The sequence below is a fragment of the Cygnus atratus genome, chromosome 26 (assembly GCF_013377495.2).
Source record: "Cygnus atratus isolate AKBS03 ecotype Queensland, Australia chromosome 26, CAtr_DNAZoo_HiC_assembly, whole genome shotgun sequence".
Classification (NCBI taxonomy): Eukaryota; Metazoa; Chordata; class Aves; order Anseriformes; family Anatidae; genus Cygnus; species Cygnus atratus.
Genome location: NC_066387.1, coordinates 3,561,442 through 3,571,784, shown reverse-complemented (window position 1 = coordinate 3,571,784; position 10,343 = coordinate 3,561,442). Strand labels below are relative to the sequence as shown.

General features: G+C 45.0%; 1 protein-coding gene across 1 annotated transcript in view; it reads left to right on the top strand.

Annotated features, from left to right (window-relative positions):
* Positions 1 to 3,219: 3,219 nt before the first annotated feature.
* The window catches only part of LOC118258995 (fibrillin-2), a 111,196-nt gene continuing 104,072 nt past the window's right edge, over positions 3,220 to 10,343 (top strand). The window contains exon 1 of the mRNA XM_035568150.2: positions 3,220 to 3,389. Coding sequence (XP_035424043.2) covers positions 3,220 to 3,389 — 170 coding nt within the window. The remainder of the gene's footprint in view (positions 3,390 to 10,343) is intronic.

The following is a 10,343-nucleotide window of genomic DNA, read 5'->3' as shown; positions in this document are numbered from 1 at the left end:
GAATGCGGTAGGGTTGTCCCTTGCTACTCCCACTCCTCCTGCACCCCTTCCTCCACCGCAAGGCCCTCCCCCTGTCCAATTTGGATTAGGCTGTACCTTTTCTTCTCTTCCTTCAAGGGTGAGGGTTTTATTCCCTTCTTTTCTGCCCAGATCTCCACTAAACAAAGGAGCTCTGGGTACATCACCAATTCCAGGACGTAAAGGTATTTAAAAAGTTTCTGACTAAATCCAATCCTGCATAGCTAGGATCGGTTTTCTTTCTCTCTATCTGTAATTGATGTTGTAATTCTTTGTCTGCCTAATCGTATTTTTTTTTTTTTAAGTTTTATGCATTTTTTTATTAATTTAATTTGCAAACTCAAAGGCATGGTTTTGAAAAGTCTTTCCTGATTCCTTCCAAACTTGCAGATCAGTTTTAAATCTGATTTAGTGATTGGCTCTCTCCTTGCTTTGTCAGTGTAGTTCTTACAAGTGGTGTTGGATGGAATTTCTCAAAGCTGAAAATAATTTTTGAGCCTTTTTAACTCTCTTTTGATGGTGTAAATGACTTTTCCATACTCTCTCAGTAAGACTTTTGTTAATGTTCTCATAGTACGTGCCTGTGTATCGATCATTTTGTCTTGCTTCTGATTTCTCTGTGAGGAAATGGATAAATCTGGAGTTTCTTCAGCTTAAATTTCTGCATGAAGGCTGGAAATCTCTGGAAGTGTAAAACTTTAAGCTTTTAATGACTTCGCTTCCATTCGTGAGCTACCTTGAGAACTCTGGGAGGAAAGGAAATGCTCTCCCTTTTGTCTAGGGGAAGGTAATCATATTCCAGCCTTCAGCAGACAGGCATGTGCAGCAAAGTAGCAGCAGAGCTTGCAAGGCTGCTGCAGGAAAGGCAGTTTCTTTGTCTCTGCCTCTGCTCCCAGCCCTGCCTTTTCCTTCCCACTCTGTCTTTCTCATTCACTGCATTTGAAATATTAGAGCCTGAAAAATGCATGCCCTCAAGAGCTGAGAGATTCCCAGCTGGGACACCGCTCTGGAGTTGTGAGGAATTTCTTTTTGTTGTTGTTCAGACGCATTTTCTGCCTTGTCTGGGCTGATTTTGCCTGCTTTGGGGCTGGGCTGGAACTGGAAAGTGCTGCTGTGGGAAAGCAAGGGGGACAGTTAGGGGAGGCTCAGGGGCCCTGTCCCTCCCAGCAGGAACGGACTTAAAGCCCGTGCCTCTCTCAGAAGCAGCAGATATTTCCACCCTGGGTGGAGAGGGGAGACCTGTGAGGATTCCTCCCTGAAGGAGCAAACTTTAGGGTCTTGAGGTGAGAGATGCTTTCTAACCCTCCCCCGACCAGAAGAAGCAAGGAAGGGACCCCAACTCCGATGCATGGGGGTGGGCAAGGGAGGAGCTGAAGGGTCATTTGCACATGCCAGTGCAGGGCTGGGGGATTTGGAGAATGGGAGCGGTGATGGGGGCTAGGGGGAGGAATAAGAGGACACAGGATCGGGGGGTGCAGTCTGGGGAGAACATTGTGATCCGTTTTTCAGTCTTTTCACTGAGCTTTCTCATAGCCTCCCTGGTCTCCCCCTCTGAGCCCAGCCTCACAGCACTGCCTGTTCCTGGCACCCTCTGCCCATATGTGCACCCTCAGCCTAAGCCTGGGGCCATGCTCCTTGTCACTGAGGAAGACCCCAGTCCTGATTGCACTCCTCCTCCTCCTGGGTCTGTGTTGTGTCAGGATCTGTGTCCTTTACCTGGGTCTATTTTCCTTTTGCCCTCAGTGCCACATCAGACCCAGTATGACCACGAGGACTAAAATTAAGCTGCTCCAGAGACTGCTTTGGGTGCCTTGTCCATAGTACTCCGTGTCATGAGCTGGCCCTCAGCTTCTCCTGAGGGCTTAGCTCCTGGACTCTGCACATATTAGCCCAGGACAGGGTCCAGAGCCTGTCCACAGAACCCTCTCCCCTGTGTTACTGTCCCCAAAGGAGGGAGAAGGGCTCACATCTTTTGTCCCAGGAAGGGGTCTTGTTCATCAAGACTGATCCACGTGGGCTTGCTTAGGGCAGAAAATCTCTGGGGACTGAGAAACTGCCCTGGTGTGTTTCAGGGCAACAGCCTGGACCTGGTCTTTGTCTACCTATGGTCTGGCTCATGGGCTCTGTTGCTGGCATGCAGCCTGGGAGAGCTGGTAATGCTGTGCTCATCCCAAGCTGTGTCCATAACCACAGGCGTCTGCCTCCTTTGGCCCACTCCCTGCCCTTTGAAGAAGTTTTGGACCCCATACCATCCCTCTCCCTGTGGCCTGTCATTCCCAGCTGCCTGGCCCAGCTAAGGCTCTCTGCTCCTACATACCCCCCAGCACACCCAGCTCTCCACCTTGTCCCTTCACCCTCTTCCTCTATTCTGTTCCTTCATCCTCCACAGAAACCAGACTTAGCTTAATGTACTATGTCTCCATCCTGTAGCCCCACCTCACAGTATTCCATCTTGAACACGCGACCCTTTTGCCTACCTCAGCACTGGCATATATATTCTTCTGATGTGTTTTCTAGCAACTCCTCTGACTGCTTGAAGTACCAGGTATCTGGGAGGTTGTTTTCAAGCAACTAATCTCTGTCACATATCCAGCCTGGCTTGAATACAATACAGTTTTGCAGAGCTATGGGACCTGGGAAGATGGTCCATAAATAGGATCCACCCTTCCTTGAAGTGCTAGTCTCCTCTTGCTTCATAGCCGTGCATCTCGTGTTGCTCCTCTGAACCTAGGTACCGCGCCAAGTTCAGTATCATGACCCACTACATGCAGGTCACTCTTCATTTCTTCCCCAGGAAGGCAGGAAAACTGAATACAAGAGCGGAGTTGTAACCCTTGGAGATCTTTCGGTTTCTGTCTCTTGGGAAAGGAAGGCTTTGGGGATGATGTTGTGCAGAATGATAGTGTGAGCATGTTGGCTGCATGCACAAGGAGCCAAACTCAGTGTGACTGTATGATCTCACTGTATTAGCTTTGGGGGGGGGGACAGCCTGGGGTGAACAATCATTTTAAAAGTATGGAAGCCCTTAAGAACACTTGTCTTTCTCTTTCCTCTGTCTTTGCTTCTAGAAAGGGAACAGCAGAAAGGCACCTTGGCATTTAGGGGCTGCTGCCAAAATCCATCCTCCACCAAGGCAGCAGGGACCCTCCAGCTGGAAGAAGCTTTCGGGGCATCCAGGGGAATCGTGGAATCCGTGCCATCATGGGGGTATTATGGCTGGCCAGGTTCATGCTGGGATGTACAGCGGTTTTGTATGTGGAACAAACCCAGGGTCAATATGAAGGGGACTTGCAGACAGACAGATTTGCAGGCTATGAGGAAAGACAGCCAGCAAACAGAGTGAGAAGAAGAGGCCAAGACACTTTACGAGGGTATGTTTAATATTCATTTCTATTTTACAAAGCAGAACTTTGTTTGTTATTATAGCACATAGAGACATGCCTACAGAATTGCCTTTTCTATTTTTCATTGAGTTTAGGAAGGAATCTGCTCTGCAGACCCAGGGTAGGAGGAAAACTCTTACCACAGGAGACAGCCAAGCAGGCAGAGAACCCAGACTCCTCCTGTGTGAACAGAGTGCTGTGCACTGGGCTCTGCGGCTTTGATCAGTGGATCACAGTACTACAGGGGCTCGCACCAGGACTCTGAGGAGCCATTCACATCCTGCCTGCTGGTGGGAAGGATCCTGGACATTTGCCTGGAGCGATGGCTTTGGCTGGGATTTCCACTGTCACTAGCGGGGATGCTGTCAGCTTGGGTTTCAAACCTGTTGTCACTCGTCTCTCTGCTACCAATTGATGCTCTGGGCTGTACTGAAAGATTATTGCCTCTGATGACTGCTTTTACATAATGGTTGTTCTCTCGATCGTTGCTCATGGGCAGGCGTCCATACTCAGTCCTCTGTTGCGAAGTTGTGGCTTGTGGTCTCATCTATAGCCAAATCAGTGTGAGAACTGGACTTGTGAGGGCTTTCCACCTGAGGAGGGATACAGGGCTCAGCTAGAGAATACTGGAGCTTGTGCTGGAGCTCAGCTGTGTTTGTGTGTTCTCAAGATGGTTCCTGGCCCCAGCACTGATTCTGAGTTATTTTAAGTCTGCCTGGCTGTAGTTCTTGGAAAGTGTTCCTGTGTCCGTGGGCAGAATCAGAGCAGAACGTGATACACGCGCAAAGCCTGAGCTGTGCCAGAGTCCTCCAGCACTTGCTGGAGAATGCTTTTTGAATGGGATGGAGCACCACACTTTCAGCCGAGACAGACAAACATGTATGTGTGGGCTGAAGCTGGAACATAGAACCTGGCAGTAGAGCTGCCATGGGCAGGGCTGTGGTGCTGGCATCATTTGTTCTTTGAATTCAAAAATGCACAGCCAATTGTTTCTGTGATGGTGGATTTAGAAAAGATGGACAGCAGCTGCCCTGGGGCTTGTTCTTCTCAAAACTAGTTACCAAAAGCAGCCATTAGCTCATTCACAGGGCAGGACCACCTTATGTCTCTTCCATTATAATCCACAAGTACTTTCGCTGTGATTCTTTCAGGTATCTTTGTGGATGTAGTCCATTTATCCCGCGGGCAAAAAACTTTCCGAATCTTTGTGATTAAAAGGATGATGGACATTTCTTACAAAGGATGGGGTGACTGTCTACCGGATCCAGAAATTCTTGTTCAGTCTGGCAGCCCAGGGCAATATGTGATTGACCACTATGTTCATAAGGGGAATAGAAAAGAATGGAGGTCCCTGGAATCCAGTGATCTTATGAAACTCGGTGACCTAGGTGACCAGATACTGTTTTCAAAAATAGCTTACAGATTAAGTTCTTTAGACTTTTGGGAATCTGAAGGGTCCAAATCCCACAAATGCTTTAAAAACGAAGCCCAAGCTCCCAAGTTAGAAAACTTTTCTCTAATTTAAAGCCTCAGACATGAGCTATCATTTAAGTAAAGTAATACTCAAATTACGAGTTGTGTAAGCAACTAAAGGCCACACAGTAAATTTGAGGTAGGCTCAGAATCAGGCCTGAAGTGTTGGTCTCCCAGTTCTCTGCTGAGAGCTAAGGACCACATTGCTACCTCTCTCCTTTTGTCTTCTGCTTTTTTAATGCCCTCTGAAACAATTTATGTAGGAAGAGAAAAGGCCCCACTGGGATAAGTGCAAGGTCTGTTTAGGGAAATCTGTGCAACTATAAATTAAGATTAACTGAAGATTCATTGTTTCCCAGCCCTTGGAAGAGCAGTCTTTTCGCAAGGGAGAGGATTGTGGTGGACAATGAAAGGAAAGCTGGCAAAACTCAGAGTGGCTGGAGCTTTTGCCTCAGGCAATTCCCATGCTCTGTGTCAAGTGACTCTGACAGTCTCCTTGGATTTGTGTTGAAATCTCTCCTTCAGGATTTCTAGCCCTTCAGCAATTGCTCTGTTTAAAATCTCCCTCTCTCTGTCTCTGATAAACCACTTGAGATGAGAAATCTATTGAAGAATGATATTTAAAGTAGTGTTCTACTGGTCTGAGAAGGCAGCTACAGATGTCACCATCTGCACTGTTGTAGATGAGGCTGTCAGCCACTGAAAGCCATCCCCTGAAGAGTCCCAGACCCAGTAACTTTTGTTGTAGATTCCCCAGACTGTCCTAGTCCCTCATCCTGCTCTGCCTAGAAACAGCTCTAGAGAGTGGCAGTTGTGGATAAATATCTTCCCTGACCTGTTGTTTGCTGCTTTAAGGTATCAGGATTTGTTGCTGCTGTAAAATATAACCAAAGGTTATAAGCAAAGGCTATCTGCATCTTACACATTACTTAGCTTTTTCTTCATGCCTAGAGCTTTGACCATATTAAGATGGTTGGGTTGGTTACAACTACCTCAAAGCAGGTTGTAGCTGGGTGGGGGTTGGTGTCTCTTCCCAAGCAACAGAAAAAGAGGAAGTAGCCTCAAGTTGCACCAGGGAAGGTTTAGGTTGGATATTAGGAAAAAAATCTTCACTGAAAGGGTTGTGCGGCATTGGAACAGACTGCCCAGGGATGTGGTTGATTCACTGTCCCTGGAGGTATTCAAAAGATGTGTAGATGTGGTGCTTCAGGACATGGTTGGCAGCGCTAGGCTAACAGTTGGACTTGATGATCTTAGAGGTCTTTTCCAACTTAAATGATTCTGTGATTTATTCTTCTTTGTCCCTCCTTTTCTCCGGAGTGGATGGAACCATAGATTCTTTCCATCTGTACGTTTTATTATATTTAAGTTTGGGCAAGGAAATAGAATAATACCTTAACTGTATGGAGGGGTGTTACCCAACTGTCTTCCACCTCCTTCCAGCTTGCTACACAGTGAAGTGTTAACCAACTCTGGAAGAATCAAATACACAAGAATTTATTTGGTGCTCTTTCCTACTTCTGCACATAGCACAGCTGCCTACTCTACAAATAACTCCCTAAGTTTTTCCCTGAAAAGCCCCGAGTAAGCCCAGGCAGCAGTTGATATCTGCTCTCCCTTGGTGTCCAGTGACTTTTTGTGAACCCTTAGTCAATTAGTATTAATAGAAATACACAGAATCATTTAATATCGTAGAGCTTGTAGTGAGAAACTGTTCTCTAAAAACTCCTGTGTGAGTGACACAAGCTCTCCTTGTATGAGGATAGTTATAGATATATTGTTAGTAAGCGAATCAGTGAGTTCTTTTTGGTAAAAAGAGGCATCATCAGCAATGTAGGAGGAAAGATTGTATATGGTTCTGTTGGATAACATTACTTGGAATGTTACTTCGTTCCCAACCCAGTCTTCCTTAGTAAATAGAAAGTATGATATAAATGCAAAGCATGAAAAAAATGCAAAATAAATGAGCGTGTTATTCACCAATGCCTTTACAAATAATAACTAATAAAGTAATGTGGAGCAATAAGTCACAGCCAAAGCCATGATTTAATCTATCCTTAAACCCATTAAAGTAGAGGCAATTTAAAATGACCGTCTCCTGAAAGAAACAGCGCTGACAAACCCATTTATGAGGCAAGATTTGAATGGGGTTATTAGTTTAATGAACTATTGAACAGTTTCCAAGAGAAAGAATGTGTTTAACAAAGGGGAAAGAAAAGATGATTAGTCTGCAGCCAGCTGAGCTGTTTGCTGGCAGTATGATTTCCTGTAGGTTCATGGCTGTCTGTTTTTTTCCAAGTCAGAATAAAAGCTCAGCTATAGCTTGACTTTAAACAGAACTAATTATGTCAAGCCCATTAATTAGCAAATGGCCACTGCAATTGAGAAGATAGATGAGGAGATAGTGTTTGGGAAAGACAGACATACATCATACCTCTTCCATTGCTATGATTTATGCAAGAAGATGGAGAAATGTCTAAATGAATTGTCAGATATAACAAATATGAGTTCACAGGCTGCTCTGCCATAGATTTGACACCTTAATTTCCACTTGATGTTGGGGAATGGAGAGGAAGGGCACATTGTGACTGCAAAGGACAGGAAGAATTGTTGGGATGTAGATAAACTTTCTGTGCATCCGTAAGCTTGGAAGCTCAGGTGCAGTGGAGAGGGAAAGCAGTGGAGAGGGAAAGCTATGGGCTATGGTTCTGGGCTGTACAGCACCAATTTAAATTGGAGCTGGCACTGTGATGATGTTTATTGTCAAGGGAAGCTTGGGCACAGCAGAGACTAGCTTCACCACTCTTCCAATTCACTCTGAGATGTGCATAGAGAAAGATGATTTCCAGCATCATTTTAATGACTTTATTCCTGGTGTTGCAGTTCAACAAGCATCTTAGTACAGTAATTATTAGCTATTATCAGCTTTTTTGTCCCTGTGTGATGGGATCTTACTCTCACACCGCTTACGCCCTTGTGTTAGTGTTGGCACTGCTTTCCTGAATTGCTTTTCTGACCTGGATTGCTGCCTGAGTGCTTGTGGAAAGGATGATGCAGCACTGGAGTGAGAAGCCAGGAATGGGGAGAGGACAGGGCTGTCACATTCAGGGGCAAAACCAGTCAGTTTGCATCGACCTGAAGTCCTGGTAGAAGCAGAGCACAGTGAAACCACCTTCAAGTCCCATGTGTTTCCTGGTGTTTGCTGTTCCTGTAAATGCAGATTAACTCTCCTAATTACTTAGCAGCAGTATCAGTCTCTGGGATTTGTGTTTCCATATACAGATGCTCTGCATGACAAACAGATTTTTTTTTTCACCAGCAGCAATTGTAATTTTCTCCACACTGTCTCTTTAGGTTTATTGTAAACATGCCTTTAAAAAGAGCTGATGCCCAAAACAAAACTAGTTTGGTCAGAAGTTTCATGATTCAGGGCCTGATTCTGCCTCTGATAAGGTCAAGGATAATTTTTATTTTTTTATAATTTTTTATTTCATTAAAAGGAATAAAGCTTAAGCAAATCTTTCCTGCAGTGTTACCATCCCAGCTGCTACTGTAAGTTTAGTGAGAGGTATTGGTTTCCCCAAAGTGAAATTGTCAGAGTCCTTTCAATGCAGAAGCTCAGCTTGACTCCTTTAAAAAAAAAAAAAAAAAAAAATCAATTTCTTGACTTCAAAGTTGTGGAAAATTCCCTTGATAATGAAATCTTCTTTAGAGAAAGAACCAAGGTGCTTCTAAAAGTCACTGGAAGCTAAAATGTCCCACTTCTTAATTTAATCTTTCAGTTTAGGCAACCAGACTCACGTTTACTGTGTGGGGAGATTGTGAAAAAGACCCTGGACTAGGGTAATCTAAATACTTTAAAAAGAAAATTTGTGGTGTATGTAACCAACTCCACTGACAGACAGAAACTACATATGTGCACCTGAAGAGAAGCAACAGGACTACAGTACTTACTAAAAATCATTGCCTGAGAAGAACTGGGCTGCTTATGGTTGCCCACACGTCAAATGCTGTTTTTCTTACAAGGCCTTGCAGTGCATGCCCTTAGGATTCTCCAATTTCAAGGATCCTGTTTTGGGACATCTCCACTTAACAACAATCATAGAATATCCTGAGTTGGAAGGGACCCGTAAGGATCATTGAGTCCAACTCCTGGCACCACACGTCTACCCCAAAATTCAGACCATACAATGAAGACGAACATGACAGAGAAGAGCAGGGCTAGACTCTAGCAAAGTTTTCTTGCCTTCTCCCACCATACTCCTGCCATGGGGAGAATGTGGGTCTTTGGGCTCCAAGGCCTGCAACCCACCCAAAGATCAGGTTGCCCAGGGCCTCATCTCCAGGATGGGGCATCCAAAATGTCTCTGGGCAACCTGTTCCAGTGTCTCACCGCCCTCTGAGGGATGAATTTCCTCCTTACATCCAATCTAAATCTCCCCGCTTTCAGTTTAAAACCACCACCTCTTGTCCTGTCATTGTCTGACTGAGCAAAAAGTCACTCTTCATCTTTTTTTATAAGATCCCTCTAAGTATTGAAAAGCTGCAATATAGTCAGCCTGTAGCCTTCCCTTCTTCAGGCTGAACATCCTCAGCTTTCTCAGCCTGCATTCATAGGAGGGGTGCTCCAGTCCTCTGATCTTCGTGGCCCTCCTCTGGACTTGCTCTAACAGATCCACATCCTTCTCCTGCTGAGGGCCCCAGACCTGGGGCACTCCAGGTGGGGCCTCACAAGGGCAGAGCAGAGGGGCACAATCACCTCCCTGCACCTACTGGCCACTCATCTGTTGATGCAGACCAGGATGAAGTTGACCTTTTGGGCTCCAGGCACCCACTGCTGGCTCATGTTGAGCTTTTTGTCCACCAGAACCCCCAAGTCCTTCTCTGCAGGGCTGCTCTCAATGAGTTCTTCATCCAGTCTGTACTCATGTCTGGGATTGCCCCGGCCGAGGTGCAGCACCTTGCACTTGGATTTGTTGTACTTCACACACGTAAACTTTGAGATTTAGTCATAAAGCCGAAGTTCAACCAACAGAAGGAACAAAATTAAGGCAACAGCTGGAGACTTCTGACTTAGGACTCTCATTCCTAAATTTTCCTTGTCTTAATTTATATTATTAAATAGTTGATCTTGGACTTCTTGTCTAGGCTGGTTTTTCTTGTTACTGGCGGGAAACATAAAGGCAAGTGTTGGCATGGCAAAGAGATTGTCTGGCATAGAGTTTAATAGGTTATAGGGGTTTGTTTGGAATTTTTAAGAAATGGATTTGAAGTTTAATTTGTTTCAGAGTTTTAAGGGAAAAAAAAGATGGAAGAGTTGGTAACTCTGCTTTCCAAATTAAAGTGTTATGCAGTTCCTGGAAATCAATTGCATTTTTAGTTTATTTCAATGGAAAGTCTTCCCTGTGCTTCTTTGCTGATATATAGGATTTAAACATAAATATACTCAAAAAAAGAAGACTTTCCTTA